Genomic DNA, 17,642 nt, shown 5'->3' with positions numbered 1-17,642 from the left:
TCCACTGCATCCTCTTACCTGGGTACCTTTGGGTGTCCTATCTACTTTCACACACAGGTAATCTCCGTTTTTCTGCCAGTGTAGTTTGCAATCCACAACATTGAACAGATTCCTAACTCTGATCTCCTGCCTGGAAGGAAGCTGCATCAGGGTTACCCTGGCTGGAATATCTTTGTCTTCAGGCACCCAGAAGGCTATTATGTTCCCACCGGGAGACCAAGAAAAATCTCTGCAGAACAAAGAAAATAAAGTGTTATGCAAAGAGTAGGTAATAGGAAAATAAAAAGTTTAGAGGAAAAAAAAAGCCTGAGTGTAAAAGCTCAGTGCTGCACGGCCCACACAGACGACACCAATGGTGGCTAGTGTGCAGCACCACTGCCGGGTCCAGGCCAGACCACGCCTGCACAAGCTGAGCCCCTTCTCACGTGCAATGACACTCACCGTGCAGGGGAGGAGACAGAGTTTAACAATCCTATGCTGATTCAGTCATTCAGGGAGGACTCGGACCCGGCCCTGCTCTCCCTATACCCCTAACCCACAAGCTGATTCCGTCGTTCAGGGAGGACTCGAACCCGGCCCTGCTCTCCCCATGCCCTTAACTCAAAAGTTGCTGCTACAAGAAAGGTGTTATGCATCAGTTTTAGGCTGATGGACCCGACAACAGGATTTCGGAGGTTAAGTAATGTGTCAAAGGGGAAAATGCCTTGTCAAAAAGTCTGAGTGAGGGGAAACATGAGGGCAATCCCTCCCCTGCACGAAGTGCCCTCAGGGTAGCTGCTGGTGGACTGCTGTGCACAACCTGTGGGCTCCCGTGCATGAGAAACACGCCTGTAGTGCTGGGTTCCCTTGGCGTTCCATTTACTGAGCAACAACATGCTAGGCTTGTTTTCAACTATAAACCAGATTTCTGTCCAAAGACAGCGACTAATTCTACAGGTTTAAGACAAATAAAAATGTTCCTAAATGTCTCTGGCAGTGAAAACAAGTTGCATTCACTGAGAATGGTCTAAATGCTCACACACACAGCTCACCCTGGAGCAGAGGAGCCTTTCTCCTTCTTCCTCAGAAGACTAAACAAACCTCCCCGTCTCAGGTTCAAGATGAGGAACATGAAATGAAGCAGACCCAAGATTCTTCTTAAAGAATGTAAATAAATTCTTAAAAGATTTATTCACATGCACGGAAAAGAGGAAATGGTGAAAAAGCGCCAAACCAAGTATGCGTGTGTGTGTGTGTTATGTGTGTAGAGGGGTATCAAAAATATGCCACCTAAGCTTTGTGCCATTTCTTTTTGTCTGGAATGACCAGTATGCAGTGCTTGTTTCAGCTGTTTAAAAATTCAGTATTGAGGGAGGGCCACAGTGGCTCAGCAGGCAGAATTCTCGCCTGCCATGTCAGAGACCCGGGTTCGATTCCCGGTGTCCGCCCATGCAAAAAAAAAAAATTCAGTATGGAAAGAGGGAGAGCAAATACAACAAACCCAATAAAAACAGTGACTTACTTTATCCCGGAGATTTTCAAACTCTTCTTGTCCAAAAGACCCATAGACTGCCCAAGAAAAACAGGGATTACAGTTGAGTCAAATCATGCAGTGTCTCAATAACAACATACAATATACATACATTTTTTAAAGGATAAAAACGAAGAGATTCCAATGAGTGTGCCTAGGAAGCAGGATAATGTAAAGGGTGATAGATAAACGACCAAACAATTCACCCACAGCACAAGACACATTTCTGAAGCCCATCCCATTGACCCGTCACTCATCCCCTACAGCTAGCAGAGGTGGGCTGGGATTAAGGGTAAAATCTGGGACATGAGAAACTGAAAAGGCAAAGGAAATGCACCTTTACCATGCATATGTGAAAGCTCCTCCTTTTAACTCGACTACAAATTAAGGAAAGATAATATATCCCCAAGCCAAATCATTGAAGACTTCAGGAAACTAACAGGACAACTTGGTTCTGAGATCATGACAATCACTCACAGGCGTCTCGTAGATGCTGAGGGTATCGAGCGTCATTCTGGCAAAGAACTTGCCATCCTGACTCCACCTAAGGGAACAAAGAGAGAAGTGCCAGCTGCTTCAAAGAAAAAAGGTAAGGCTACAAAGAAGCCACGCTGAGCTGCTGAAGATTGACTTACTTAAAAATAGGCCAGTGGGCTGAGCTCTCACAGTGAAAGCCTCGCTTCTTATGGCCAGTGAGGGTATCCCAGATGATGATGGCCTGTGGGTCGTCCTGCGTGTCTATCAGGGGGCTGAAAGTCACCAAGTACCTACAAGAGAAGAACAGTGCTTGGACAACGCGCCAGGTCGTGCAGTCCCCATCCTCTCAGGAGCACAAGGGTGTGGTTATGGTGTGCCTTTGCTCCTCTGACATACAGTGTATAACACTGCCGGACAAGCCCTCAAGGCTCCCTGATACCATGCTTCTGTGATGGTGAACCTGCAGTGCCGCCCGTGAGATCCCTGGGAACAGAGAGCCAGCAAGCACACAGGCACACGCACAGCACAAAACGCTCATGTGCTCCAGGCATCGGGGCATGGCGATCGCCTTAAAATGCTTCTCCACAAAAAATCAAGACAAGAAAAGATTAAATCATGAACAGTGAGCAAAAAAGTATTTGCAAAGTTCCCTTAGAGGAATGGGAAAATTCAACTTCCCCAAGTGGAGAATTCCTGATATTCTCACAAGCAATGGGGACAACTAAAGCAATAGGCTGAGCCCCCAATCTTAGGGTCTGTTCATATGAAACTTAGCCCTGCAAAGGATAGGCTAAGCCTACTTAAAATTAGGCCTAAGAGTCACCCCCAAGAGAACCTCTTTTGTTGCTCAGATATGGCCTCTCTCTCCAGCCAACACGAGAAGCAAACTCACTGCCCCCCTCCTCTACATGGGACATGACTCCCGGGGTCCACACTTGTCTGATGCTCCTTTTATTTATCTATCAACAGATGAATAAAACATACGAATAAAAATAAATAATGGGGGAACAAAATGTTAAAACAAATTTAGTAGATTGAAATGCTGGTGATCAATGAGGGGGAGGGGTAAGGGGTATGGTATGTATGAATTCTTTTCTGTTGTCTTTTGGTTTCTTTTTCTGGATTGATGCAACTGTTCTAAGAAATGATCATGATGATGCATATGCAACTACGTGATGACACTGTGAATTACTGATTATATATGTAGAACAGAATGATCATATGATAAGAACGTTTGTGTTCGTTATATTTTTTTAAAAATTTAAAAATTAATAATAATAAAAAAAAGAGCATGGCCTTCTAACTCAAGGGAAAAGAACAGATTAAACTAACCTGGTCAGAGGGAGGGAATGCTGCCCTCAGTAATGTCTAATTAAGGAGGGTGACAAGGGGAAGAGAACAGCCACGTGGGTCTCACATTAGAGGGGGAGTTCCATGTCTGGGGGATTCTCCCATTCAGGATCTGCCTGTTTTTTTTCACAGCTACAACACCAGTTAGCTCTGTTTTTTCAACATGTAAAAAATTCCAAAGAAGGCTGGCCCCTTACAAAAATGAAAGGAAAGGCAGAAACAATACAAAAAAAAAAAAAAGAAAGAAAAGAAAACAAACAAGAATAGCCCCAAGCTGGTTTCTTAATGGTGCTTTCAATAATTGCATCTTTTCCCTGCTAGGGCTCTTTTGGCTAGCCAGATTTAAGTTTATGGCTTAAGTCACCTCTCCCCTAATCTTTAATTCCCTATTCAGACCTACAGCCTATTCTATATACATGGAAAGACACATAACTAGAACGGCATCTTAAACCACAGAAGCTCTTCTTGAGTAAGCACCTAAGTGTAAAACAGAGTTTTCCCATTCCAATACGTGACTGAAATATTCACTCACCCAAGCATTTCCCATGATATGCACTTTGCAAAGCACTGGGAATGCAAAAATGAGCAACCATAAGTCACTGACCTTCAGTGGAGACAAATGTGAGAACAGATGAATTACAACCTAACGTGCTAATTGTGCTAAACAGAATGTGCTATGAGAAGAAAGGCAGCAAATGAGAGGGGAAAGGATTCATGGGAGATATAGAAATAGATAAGCCTCTTAAATTTATACGTTAACATGACATTAGCTAAGTCTTTACATGGATCCAATTTTAATATATTGCTGCTGGAAAGAGAATTATTGTTTTATACCAAACATATGCAGAGTGAATGGGAATCACGGGGAAGTCTAAGAATGTAGCACATAAAACTCATTATAAATTCAGAGATGCCCATTCGATAGATCTAACTTATGGTTTACAGGAAACACAAGGGTTAAAGGAACAAATGAAATACTTCCTTAGGAGTAATCAGAAGGACGTCTGGTTCTGCCCTTTGAGCAGATGGGGAAGGATGCTGAAGAGACAATGACCAAATGAAAGGTGCACCTCGACTGGGTCTCAGAAGTGAAACAACCAGCTGTAAAAAGCTGTTTCAGAGACATATGGAGAAATATAAATGTGCACTGATGTATTAGATGATATTAAGGAATTGCTACTAGTGTTATCAGGTGTCACAACAGAGTTGTGGTTATGTAGGAAATATTTTGTACAGATGCACAATTTTTTTCATAAACACGCCTCTATTTACATCAAAGCAGCCAGTAAAAATGTTTTTGAAGCAAAAAAGACAAAATTAGAATCATCAAATCTATCAGCATATGGATGTTCACTATAATTTACTTCTCTGTGTTTCAAAAATTTTATACCAGAAGGCTTGAAAGAAAACAGACAGTCCCTGCTGAGGATCAGCAGCACTATGACACTAGAGCCCTCGAGTCCCACAACAAAAGAACCAGACCACATAACAAAGTGCTGGACTGTGGGACAGACCACGAAGGCAAAGCCTCAGAAAAGGCGAGGCTGTGCTGTGTGCTGTGTGCTGCAGACACAGGGACCCCTGTGCTGAAGCCTCAGAGAAGCAGTGAAGAGATGCGGCCGCACAGTGAAGAGCGTGTCTGCAGAGGAGACAGAGAGTGCTGCACAGCCTCGGAGTGCTGCGTCCCTCATCCTTCCAGTTTTCCTCATGCTCAGTCTTCTCACACAGACCTCTGCTACAGGGACTATCTCACATATTAGAAAAATCCATTCATAGGAAATCCTGAACAAAAAAAGGGTAGAAATTCTCTAAAGGATATTACTGGATCAACTAACCAAACTGAAATACAGTAGTACATTAAATAAAACTATTAAAGCAACATTAAATTTCCTGAAGTTAGTAACTATACTGCAGTTAACAGAATCTTCCTCTTAGAAATACAAACTGAAGTTGGTAGGGGAGAAGAGCATGAAACTTCAACTTACTCTCACTGGCTTGGGGAAAAAAATTATGTACATGTATTTGGAGAGAGGGAGTGATTAAACATTTTAAACAGATGGTGACCACTGGAGTTGGGAGTTGCATTCTTAGTGCAATTTTTAAAATGAGCATGAAATTACTGAGAAAGAAAAAGTTTAAAATAATTATGGCATGAAAGGAATAAAGAACCCACATTTTTGTAACAGCTTACCTTTCACAAGGTGAGAAATCAATAAGCTGAACGCCTTGGTGGCTGAATCTCTGAATTTGCTTGAATTTCTCTCCCCCCCAAAGAGCAATGCCTCTTTGGTGAAAGGTCGCCAGGTAGGTGCCCTTAGGAGACCAACGCACGTAGGTCTCTGTCCATCGCTGCGGAAACAGTACCAGCATTAACAGACCAGCAAGGAGCCAAGGGCAAAAGAGCCGCCTTCTGCCACGTACTTATCCCTCCTACAACTGAGAAACACGAGAATACTGCTGACATCTCATGACTCAATTTCAAAGACTGAAGAGGGATAAAAGTGGTTCTAGGAGAAACATTTCCAAGAAGATTACACTTCACCTGCTCTTCTTTTAGTTTCTAAACTAAAAAATTTCCCTTTGTTAAGAAACACAGAGTCCCTTCAAGGCAGTAAAAACATACCGCCCTTTCTTCAATCGAGACAGGATCTTTCACATCATTCCAGAATATGGAAGTCCGGTCTCCACTCTCAAAAATCACACTGTACTGATCTCTGCATTCTGCCTCCTCAAGCCAGTAACGGAGATTTCCCTGGGAAAGAACCAAAAATAATGAAGACAGTAATATTTCATTAACTTTCACTAAAAACCTTTGAGCTATTGCTCTTAGAGATGACAACATCAGGCGGTCTCTTCAGGTCCTACAGAATTCAGACTCAAGCCACAGCAGCCAGCATCTCTTTTAAGCTCTTAGATATGCATTTCACACAACATACCAGGTCTTTGAAAGGCTGTTTTTCTGGAATATCCCATTCATCACTGATCGTCATATACCTGAAAGAGGAACACACCTGGCTAGTAACACATAGCAATGACCACAACAGGGGGTGAGTGACAGATGGTAACTGCATCAGGGGTCCTCAGCCCCAGGTCTGCTGCCCCCACCCTGCCCAGGGGATGGGAAGTCTGAGTTTCCGACTGGGATAACGGATGAGTGCAGCCAGGAGCGCTAAATGTCTGACCAACAAGACCTGAAAGGCAGGAATGACACAGCACGCCACCGGTCCACAAAGCCATGTGTGGACAGGTTAATGTCCAGGTTCTCCTGGCTGTCGGCACTCACTTGTCAAAATCTGTGAAGAGGTTGATTCTGAACGTGTGCTGTTTGTCAAGCTTGTAGCCATCAGCGTTTTTCACAGCGTCCATGGCATGGGCAGGAGATGCATACTCCAGGAAAATATACCTGAAAGGGAAAACAAGGGCATTTGCTTTAACATCAGGTACACAAAACCTCTCCATGGGTATCCCCCACATCAGTTTTAAACACTGTAATTATTCTCTGACTTATTGCTATGTTTCCCAAGGAAGCCAAACTGTACACAAACTGCTGGTAAAGTTGTTCCCTAAACAAGAAAGGGAAACCTCACCAGGTGACCAGGTATCTGACTTCTGACTCGATGGTCAAAAATTATAGGAAAGTCAATTAACCGAAATGTTCATTTTCTTGATTATGATGATGATGATTTCATGGATGTATACATATGCCTTATCGAGACCATGTACAAGATCTAAAGACATATTGTTTATTATAGACAAAATTACAAATGATCTCAAAGAATGCCTAGTTATAACTGAAGATACAATACAAGCAACTGTAGGTCAAAAGAGGTTATCCTTCAACCTATTTTCCTAAACAGAAAAATTTTCTAGAAACAAAACTATTCTAAATAGTTTCTAATTTCAAAATTTGAACTGAAAACAAAAATCAACATTATTGTCTAATTTAACGAATCCCATCTTTACAGTTAAAATTCCAAAAGTAAGACTAACTTTGTGCTCTCAAAGGCTGACATGTCCATGAGATTTTTAAATTTTATTTTATATATTAAACATACCAACACACATTCTTACCATATGATCATTCCATTCTATATATATAATCAGTAACTCACATAATTATATATTCATCATCATGATCATTTCTTAGAACATTTGCATCAATTCAGAAAATGAAATAAAAAGAAAAGAGAAAAAATACCATACATACCATACTTACCCCTCCCTTTCACTGATTGCAAGCATTTCAATCTACTAAATTTACTTTAACATTTGTTCCCCCTATTATTTATTTACTTTTAATCCATGTTTTACTCTTCTGTTGATATGGTAGATAAAAGGAGCATCAGACACAAGGTTTTCACATTCACACTGTGAAAGCTATATCCTTATACTATCAACTTCAAGAAACATGGCTACTGGAACACAGCTCTACATTTTCAGGCAGTTCCCTCCAACCTCTTGATTACACCTTAACTAAAAAGATGATATCTACGTTATGCGTAAGAATAACCCCCAGGATAACCTTTCGACTCTGTTTGGAATCTCTTAGCTATTGACACTTTATTTTGTCTCATTTTTCTCCTCCCCCTTTTGGTCAAGAAGGTTTTCTCAATCCCTTGATGCTGAGTCCCAGCTCATTCTAGGATTTCTGTCCCACGTTGCCAGAAAGGTCCACACCCCTGGGAGTCATGTCCCATGTAGGCAGGGGGAGGGCAGTGAGTTTGCTTGTTCTGTTGGCTGTGTCCATGAGATTTTAATGGAGAAAATCTGACAAGATGGTGGAGCAGCACTGGTGACTACACCTGAGCAGTCTGGCATTACCTAGTAAAGCTGAAGATGGGCATTCTATACAGCCCAACAGGTATATCCCCTCCTAGATTCATAACAAAAAAAAATCTCACACCTGTGCAAAAGGACATCGGTACAAGACTGTTCATAATTACCAAACACTAAATGCCAAATCAACAGGAAAACAGACAAATTGTCATGTAATGATACAACAGAACACCACAACTTTTAAAACGAAGAAACTAGATTTACAGCATCAACATGGAAAACTTAATGGTGAACAAAAAAGGAAACAGAGAAGAACACATACGTTACGCTACCATTTTTTATAGATGCAATTTTTTTAGGTACTAAGAAAAAAAGCATCACTAATTAAACGGCATGATGCTTTCACAAAGACTTTAAGACGCATCCTAATTTCTGAGATGTTAAAATGTGAAGAAATGGTACATCTTAGAATGAACAAAATACCATATGTACCAATTTTCTGAATTCAGCCAGCTCCAAATCTGTAGATGCCTTATCCACGATCCCATATCAATAACTGTTATGACGGCAGAAGGTTGAAATATCAAGCTCTGCTTTCTTAACCATTTAGCAGCCAACTCCCCATGCCACGCTGTCTGATGACCTCAGGACTGACCCGCTGTTCCTCAGAGCTTCCACCTGAGGGGCCTGAACACGTTAGCAACTGCAGGCCTGACTGCAAGAAGGCAGCCCTGTGCCAGTGACCTCCCCCAGCTCACACACGGTGAGCATCCACACGCTACCAGAGCCAAGACAGACATACAAGGCACTTCAGCGATGGAAGGACATGACTCACCCTTTTGTCTTTCCATCTTCTTCTGGATAAAAATCATTTGTGATCTTCCCAAACTTGGAGAAAAACTTATGAATGACATTTTTTAATTTCTCCAGACGGTCAGGCCCCACCTGAGGGACGTTGTCCACCACAATCACAGAATCTATTCCATCTGCTTCCTGGGGCCGATCTTTGAGTACATCTCCCAGTAATTCTGTAAAAGTGAAAGATCATCAAGTGAAAAACATCAATACATTAGCATAACATATTGAACAAATGTCCCAGAAGTGGAAAACAACCAGTCTAAATGCTTTCACTGCAAACAAAAGAAAGCACGACCCTACCTTGCTTCAAAACTTTACCCTTAAAACAACTAAAAAGATTAACTTTATATTCTCCGTTTGATTTCAGACTATGAACAGCTATTACATGTCAACTGATTTCTAGCAATAACGGAAGATTTAAAAAGGAAAAAAAACAGACTTTAATCATGAAAAATACAAACAAAGAGAAAAATCTTAAGAATATCCAATGCTAGCTCTTTCAAAGGTCACTAGATTTCAAACGGCTTCTAGCAACACCTGGGCAAAATCCCATCACAATGTCAAAAACAGGATGCAAACAATGACTTCCAAAAGATTTTAGATGTTAAATTTAGTAAATAAATATCTAAGTGCTACATATATTCAGAGCCCTTTTGTTCCATGAACACAAATCACTAGAAATTACCCAGGAAGGAAAAATATCTGTAGAGAATTAGGACAATATAATTCAAGGGAAGAGACAAGCAACAAGGAAATACACCACCCTTCACCCCTGACAGGTTCACATTTTTCTAGGCAGTCAACTAGATGGCCTTTCACAAGGGAATACAGGCTGAGAAAAGTCTTTCCCTCATCCACCTCTGATGCAAATAGCCCTCCACCAGGCACTTTCTTCCAAGTGTATTAGAAACAAAACAAAACAACTATTCAATATTCTTTATGTAATATTACTCTAAAATTCTCAAACTAAAAATAGCCTCATTTGAAGACATCGGGGCAAAGATAAAATTTTAAATTGGCAGACTAGAAAACATACAAGCTTCTAAGCTCCTGCTTGCAGTTTAATTGGTAGCACTTACTTTTTTCCAGTGCACGCAAAGCAATGATGCATCATACCTCACAAGGTTGTCGAAAGAGACACATTCATAGGCCCCAAAACTGTAAATGCTTCAGACCGTGCTTGGAACACAATAAGCAATGTTGTATTAATGCTCACAAATTCAAAATGCATTAGTCATTATTAGCCGGTTTTTAAAAGCAGGATCACAGACCTAAGTATCTGCTCCCTTTTTAAGATTGTAAACTGCCCTACTAGCTAAATTTATTAGGCTAAAATAAATTCCCATTTATAATGGTCTTGTAAGTTGATTTTCATGTTCCAAGAAGTATTTTTCTTTATGAAAAAGTTCACATTAAAAATTTTTAATTTTTCTTCATTAAGTCCCCAAATATCTTAGAATTTCTTCATTTCCATAAAATGGTCATCAGAGAGGATAAAGAGAAGGAAAGATGGGTGTAAAAGGGCAAGAAAAAAATAGTGACGAGGAGTGCACACAAGGCAGTCGGCCAGCACTGCTGGCGGCAGGGAGGCTGCCCGTGCCGCTCATGTGTCCAACACTCCCACTGAAATGTTCTGGGGGCTTTCCAGGTCTCCAGGGCCACCAGGCACACCTGACCAGACAAAACTGACGGGCTAAAAACCGTAACCTGAGAGGAAGGCCTAAAAACAAAACTTGAGTATCCAATGAAATAAAACAAGTCTTATCTTTTTTATGTAAATTCTGTACAATTAGTTGCCTATAAACTTACAAAATTACAAGGCACTGAGTTAGGAGCTAGAAGAGAAAGACACCTTAGATGAAACTGCACCAGTGAAGACAGGTTGATTACCAGGCAGTGTCCAGACACAGGTGAGCAATCAGGCCCTGTCACACATGAATCTATTTGTTCAGGAACCTAATTTTTACTCTTTTTCTTTACGCTCTTGAAGATTTCAATATGCTTAAATATGATAGATGTCAGAAGATATTTTTTTGTTGTATTTCATTCTCAAAAGTTACTTGAAATGAATTCCACTTTTGAATTAATTTCCATATTAAAGAGTTTAAAAGGACCTTCAGAAAGGAAAAGAAAAACTTAAATTTCAAGAGGCAAATCTGTTATAAACAATTTCTAATTTCTCTCAACACTTCTATGAATTCTGAAAACGTTACCTTAAAAAAAAAAAAGGTGCCACCTGAATTTCAAAGAAGCTAAAATTGAGAAAAAAAGAAAAAAAAAAGGAAGAAAGAGGTAGATTACAGCCCCAGGAACGCCAGAGAAACCACAGTCTAATTCCTGGGTTATTCTGAAAGCTCACTTACTATATAATTAGATGGCCTGTTGAGCCTGATCTGAATTTACAAAGCTCACAATAAAAAGTTCAGGTTTTACACAGGGTTTGTGGACTCTCCAGTTTATAAGAATCTATGCATATATTATAAAGGATAAATGAAGCAACTCCACCGTGAAAAACCACATTTCCATGATCATCATTAGCCCAAGTGTCCATTCACGCTTAGTTCTGGGATTCCCACTCTGGCTCCAGGAAAGAGAAAACACAATTTTCAAAACTACATAGCAAATACAAAGATAAATATTTAATGAGCCAAAGAGGCAGACATTTAAGAATTAAAACCTTGATCACATATTTGTTTGGCCAAACCCCTGAGGTGAAAAATTAAAGTGAAAGGACCCCTGCAGATTAAGATTCGACTGTGGAAAGGGGCTCATCTGCATCCAAGAATAACAAGGCAACTGCTCCCTACTAGTCTGAGGAACTTACTGACCTACCAAACAGTGTTTCCTAAGAAAATGGAACAATCCATTTTCCAGAGAACCAATACACTGTCTTTGCACACTTAAATTTTACATCACTCCCTGACCCCCTAAAAAGGACTTCTCCTGAACTTAAGGAAACTGACAGCTTATGCCATTTTATTTCCTTAAGAGCCAGGTGCCTCACTGAGGCTGCCTGGGAAAACACTGCTCACATCAAGTTTGCATGAGCTCACAATGCAGCGCACAGCAAAGTCACCTAGTCACGGCTGCCTTCTGCTTGTGTTCGTATCCTCCAACCCATTTATCCCAAGTCTGAAAATAATTATTATATTAGAAATCTGTGAATTATTTGGCCACAAATAATGCTTTAAAAAAGTTTCAATTGCAGAGGAAATATCCAAGATCTTAAAATGGCACTCCTTAGATGTTAAACCTAAGAAAAACTGGTGTGGTAAAAATAGCGGTCTGGGCAAATGAGTCTGGGGGAGTCACAGCAGCCCATTCGACCTTCTGAGACACATCTTGGGGATATGGGGCTTAGAAAAGGTCAGCTTGCTCAAGGTCTTCATTAGTTTGTTTTTTTCTGTTGTTGTTTTTCTTAACGCCAAAATGTCTTTTAATCTTATGAAATAAAGAATAATAAAGTAACTGGTAACCCTTTAGAAATCTGCTCAAAAAAGTTGAAAAATACTGGGTTCCCTGAATTTTTCATTCTACTTTTTAAAAGATTGTGTGATTGTGACTGAACCTCTATGAAAAGACACAACCTCACAAAAAACTTTGCATCTGACCACCACGTGTTAAGATATTATTTTCTTGGTTTATCACTGTCTACTTCAATACAGTGTTTTCATTTTTCTCTTTAGTACAAAGTCAATAGGTAGATGAATCCATGGATGGGGTTCCAGCTTGCTGAAATAAAAGCTAAAAACAAAACAAAACAAAAGAAATAAAAACAATGAGATCAGCCATCAACAAAACTCACTTTAAGAAACAGGACCTCAGACAGAAGCAGAAATGCCTGAAAGTCATTCAAGGTAGAACTGAAGCAAATGTGGAAAGATAATTTGCAAGAGAATGATGACAGCCTGCTTTATAGGCTTAGCAGGACTCTGCAGGGCCTCGGCCCAGCACGTCCTGCTCAGACACCTCTGGAGGCAGACACCTGTGGGGTAGGGTGAGCCCGCACTGTGGGGTAGGGTGAGCCCGCACTGTGGGGTAGGGTGAGCCCGCACTGTGGGGTAAGGTGAGCCCGCACTGTGGGGTAGGGCGAGCCCGCACTGTGGGGTACGGCGAGCCCGCACTGTGGGGTAGGGCGAGCCCGCACTGTGGGGTAGGGCGAGCCCGCACTGTGGGGTAGGGTGAGCCCGCACTGTGGGGTAGGAACCAACCCACACTGTGGGGTAGGGTGAGCCCGCACTGTGGGGTAGGGTGAGCCCGCACTGTGGGGTAGGGTGAGCCCCCACTGTGGGGTAGGGTGAGCCCGCACTGTGGGGTAGGGTGAGCCCGCACTGTGGGGTAGGGTGAGCCCGCACTGTGGGGTAGGGCGAGCCCGCACTGTGGGGTAGGGCGAGTCCGCGCTGTGGGGTAGGGCGAGTCCGCACTGTGGGATAGGGCGAGCCCGCACTGTGGGGTAGGGGTGAGCCCGCACTGTGGGGTAGGGTGAGCCCGCACTGTGGGGTAGGAACCAACCCACACTGTGGGGTAGGGTGAGCCCGCACTGTGGGGTAGGAACCAACCCACACTGTGGGGTAGGGTGAGCCCGCACTGTGGGGTAGGAACCAACCCACACTGTGGGGTAGGGTGAGCCCGCACTGTGGGGTAGGGTGAGCCCGCACTATGGGGTAGGGGTGAGCCCGCACTGTGGGGTAGGGGTGAGCCCGCACTGTGGGGTAGGGCGAGCCCGCACTGTGGGGTAGGAACCAGCCCGCACTGTGGGGTAGGAACCAGCCCGCACTGTGGGGTAGGGTGAGCCCGCACTGTGGGGTAGGGTGAGCCCGCACTGTGGGGTAGGGTGAGCCCGCACTGTGGGGTAGGGTGAGCCCGCACTGTGGGATAGGGGTGAGCCCGCACTTGTGGGGTAGGGCGAGCCCGCACTGTGGGGTAGGAACCAACCCACACTGTGGGATAGGGGTGAGCCCGCACTGTGGGATAGGGGTGAGCCCGCACTGTGGGGTAGGGTGAGCCCGCACTGTGGGATAGGGGTGAGCCCGCACTGTGGGGTAGGGCGAGCCCGCACTGTGGGGTAGGAACCAGCCCGCACTGTGGGGTAGGGTGAGCCCGCACTGTGGGGTAGGGTGAGCCCGCACTGTGGGGTAGGGTGAGCCCGCACTGTGGGGTAGGGGTGAGCCCGCACTGTGGGGTAGGAACCAGCCCACACTCAGCAGTCAGAGCCCGCTTTTCCTGCAGCTCATTTGGGGGCCTGGCTGGCGACCTCTGAGAGCACTCACGCCTGCACACCTGGAAGCTGTCACACCTGGGAGAGAGGGCCCTGTGGCTCCACCTCTGCGGGTCCCCGCCTCGGGGTCCGTCCCTGAGGTCTGCCTAGGCAGCCAACCCCAGCCCGCGCCCCGATCTGCGGCGGGGACGCAGACGAGGGGACCCCCGCCACGCCGTTTCTAATCTGTCCTGGCAGAACAGAGCTGAAGGCGGGCAGGCTGTCCGGGCCGAGAGTGGCTCCCCACGAGGGATGGAGGATGGAGGGCGCTCCCACCTCCCTTGCCGGCTTCTAACGCGGTCAGAGGACACCTGGGCGTGTTTCCAGAACCCGGGACTTCTCCGCAAACACCGCACGGCTCTAAAACTTTCTCTTCGAGCTGTCCCGGGAGGAGGGACGTGGGGACGCCGTCGTTCACACCCCGACTAAGATCTCGGAAACCGAGAGGGCAGAGAAGAGGGCCGCGGGCCCGCCTCACCTTCCTCGCCCACGTCGTCCACGAAGTCCTCGGGGTCGCTGAACGAGGGCTCGTCCGCGTCGCCGTTCTGCACCGCCTGCGGCTCGGCCTCCTCCGCCTTCTCCGCGTCCACGCCCGCCTCCGGCGACGGGGCCTGGGGCCGGCTCTCGGGGGCCTCGCCTCCGGCCTCCTCCCGCGCCTGCCCCTGCGCTGGGGCGGGGGACCCGGGCGGCGACCTGGGCGGCTCCTCCTCGGACGCGGGCGAGGGCGGCTGAGACGAAGCCGGGGAAGCGCCGAGGGCCGCGGCGGCCTCGTCCGCCTCCTTCTCCTCGACCTCCGGTTCTGCCTTCAGAGCAAGCTCGGGCCGGGGCTCGGCCGCCGCCTCCGGCTTGTCCTCGGTCACCGCCGCCTCCCGAGTCGCGGGCCCGGCGGGCCGCGGCGGCTCCTCCTCCAGCGGCTGCTCGGCGGCGGGCTGCGGCTGCCCCGGCTCGGCCCCGTCCTCGGCCGCCTCGGGCACCGCCACGTTCTCCGCGTGCTGCATGGGCCCGGGCGCGGCCTCCCTCTCCTCAGACCCAGCCGCCGCCACGCTTCCGATTCTCCCAGGTCGCACCGCGCGCCTCGCCGGCTCCTACTCCCGAGCCATGTGCGTCCGCCCCGGGAAGTCCGCACCAAAGCGCCCAGGACCGAGGGGGGCACCCACACCCCTCCCACAGCGACTGACAAAACCTAGAGTGTAAACGACATGCATACCAATCCTTACAACTATATCAGTATGACCACTATGTTGCCAATTCTAATCATCAAGGTTTTCATCGCTCGGCAAACTCAACGTGCACCATAACTACCCCATTTGAGACGGCGGGTTGGTTCAATCCAACATGGCAACCACTCCCTTCCTTTTCCCATGGGGCGCTACGGCGGACTGTACTATTTGTGACGCCGAAGGGAGACTTAAGAAATTATCTTTGTAAACGAACTTCTATGAAATTTAAACTTTAAATAAAATATTAATATTAGGAAAACTCTAAGTTCGAAAAGCGACTTTGGTTGATGCCATAGCTTTTAGCTAGACAAATCACTTCGCTAACATTACGAAATTCCCCCATTACATTCGGCTCTTAGACTTGTCTACTGACAGAGCGAGAGAACGGACGATTCCAAAACAGGAAAGGAATTTGTGGAGAGGCAGAGGCCACTAACAGTACTGGAAACATGGCTGCCTGGGCCAAAACAAAAATTTATGAGACGTGGTTTAACCGTGTACGCTCAATCGCACAGTGCTTGCTGTACTCCTGCCGTCTCCCTATTCTCACTTCACGATGGTTCGGACTCCCGAGACTTCCGCCCTCGGCCGCGAGACCGGGCGGATCACGTGGCCTCGGGGGGCGGGGCCGGAAGCCACACGGGAGCGTCGGAGGGGTGAGCTGAGGCGGCTTAGGGGAGGTTTGCCCGGGTTTGTATTTCGGTTTTCCTTGCGAAGCTTCACAGCAACCGCTGAATGTGCGATATTTCGATCATACTAAGAAGAACGAGGGTTCTGTGGCTGCGTCTGCTGTGTTTGAATTCTCCCCATCCTGTCAGCTGTGTAACCCGGGGCAAGTCCCCGAGCCCCGCTGCCTCAGTTTCCCCATCTGCGCAGTGAGACGCACATTTGACGTGCGCGGCACGTGGGACCTATCTTGGGAGCCCTTCTCCCAGAAGGGTCCGGCAGCGAGCTAGTTCTCTTCATTACCAAAGGATCCTCTCCATTTCTAGTTTCACCTCGTTTTCTTAAATCGTTGGCTTCTGCCAACCCTCTTCTTATGGAACGTGCTGGAAGGGGACAGGTCAGTGAATGAGAAGCAAATATGAACCCAAGCTTTTCAAAAAGCTTGAAGACGGCTGACCTTAGCTGGACGCGGGGGAGACTTCTGCAGCGTCGCTCGCCCTGCGCGGAGCAGCTGCTCCCTAGGATTTTGCACTGAACGGACTTGGCATGGCCTTTTCTGCAGAGAGAATAGGAACATTGTCTCTTAGCTTCTAGAAAAAGCACTAAGCCCCTCGGCCGTGTAAGAGGCACTGCACGCGATGCCCAGGCTCGGTCAGCGCGTGTGTGCAGCGGGCGTGCAGGGCGCGCGCGGTGGGGACGGCTACGGCGGTCTCGCCCTGGAGGGATCGCCGAGTCGTGGGGCGACCGTCGTCAGTGGAAGCTCAGAAGTGAGTGTGGCAGTGCGTCTGTGGTCGGTTCTTCAGTCACGGGGCACTCCTCCCTGCAGAAGGTGTCGCCGGATCATGCTCTTGATGTGGGTGGGCTTGTCACTCGCCCCTGGTGAGCAGAAGACAGCAGAGATGAGGTTATGTGACTTCCAGGTCTCCGTCATAGAGTCTGATAAGTCCGCCTGGCCCTCCCTCTCTTGGATCTCCGGCTCTGAAAGAAGCTCGTCATCAGGGTGATGACGCCGCAGAGGTGGAGGAAGTGAAGTCTCGGACATCTGAACGCCTTGGGAGCAGGGCCTCCTGCCTCCAGCAGCTTCGGGTACCTGCCCTGCAGCCAACATCTTGATGCAACTCTGAGAAGCGGGGGGCCAGGGCCATCCCCCAAGCTGCTACGGGATTTCTCACGCACAAGAGCCACAAAATAATAAATGTTTATTGTTTTAAACCCAACCCCCCAATTTGAGGGGTAATGTGTTATTTAACAATAGGTAAGTGACACACTAGATCTGTATGTGATAACGTGGTTAGCACTTATGCATATGGGGTTAAGGTTATTAATTGCACATTGATATGTACAGTATGATATCAATTACAAAAAATACGCATCATGTTATAAATATTCTATGAATAATTTTGGTCAGTATTTACAATCTGTACAAAAAGATCTGGAAGAGTACACACTAAACTGAGAACTGGTTGATGAGAATGAAAGGGATTGATGATGTGAGTTCAAGAAACATGTTAGTTATAAAATCTAGGTG

The 17,642-nt window shown here is 46.0% G+C and overlaps 1 protein-coding gene across 1 annotated transcript in view; it reads right to left on the bottom strand.

The window, feature by feature from the left end:
- The window catches only part of EIF3B (eukaryotic translation initiation factor 3 subunit B), a 28,145-nt gene extending 12,556 nt beyond the window's left edge, over window positions 1-15,589 (bottom strand). Inside the window, exons 1-10 of the mRNA XM_077140448.1 lie at window positions 14,707-15,589; window positions 8,949-9,141; window positions 6,621-6,740; window positions 6,274-6,331; window positions 5,961-6,089; window positions 5,529-5,686; window positions 2,146-2,277; window positions 1,988-2,054; window positions 1,502-1,548; window positions 19-229 (exon numbers count right to left, since the gene is read on the bottom strand). Of these exons, the coding sequence (XP_076996563.1) occupies window positions 19-229; window positions 1,502-1,548; window positions 1,988-2,054; window positions 2,146-2,277; window positions 5,529-5,686; window positions 5,961-6,089; window positions 6,274-6,331; window positions 6,621-6,740; window positions 8,949-9,141; window positions 14,707-15,226 (1,635 nt within the window). The 5' untranslated portion in view covers window positions 15,227-15,589. The remainder of the gene's footprint in view (window positions 1-18; window positions 230-1,501; window positions 1,549-1,987; window positions 2,055-2,145; window positions 2,278-5,528; window positions 5,687-5,960; window positions 6,090-6,273; window positions 6,332-6,620; window positions 6,741-8,948; window positions 9,142-14,706) is intronic.
- Window positions 15,590-17,642: the final 2,053 nt, after the last annotated feature.

The sequence above is a fragment of the Tamandua tetradactyla genome, chromosome 23 (assembly GCF_023851605.1).
Source record: "Tamandua tetradactyla isolate mTamTet1 chromosome 23, mTamTet1.pri, whole genome shotgun sequence".
NCBI lineage: Eukaryota > Metazoa > Chordata > Mammalia > Pilosa > Myrmecophagidae > Tamandua > Tamandua tetradactyla.
This window is presented reverse-complemented; position numbering and strand designations above follow the sequence as displayed.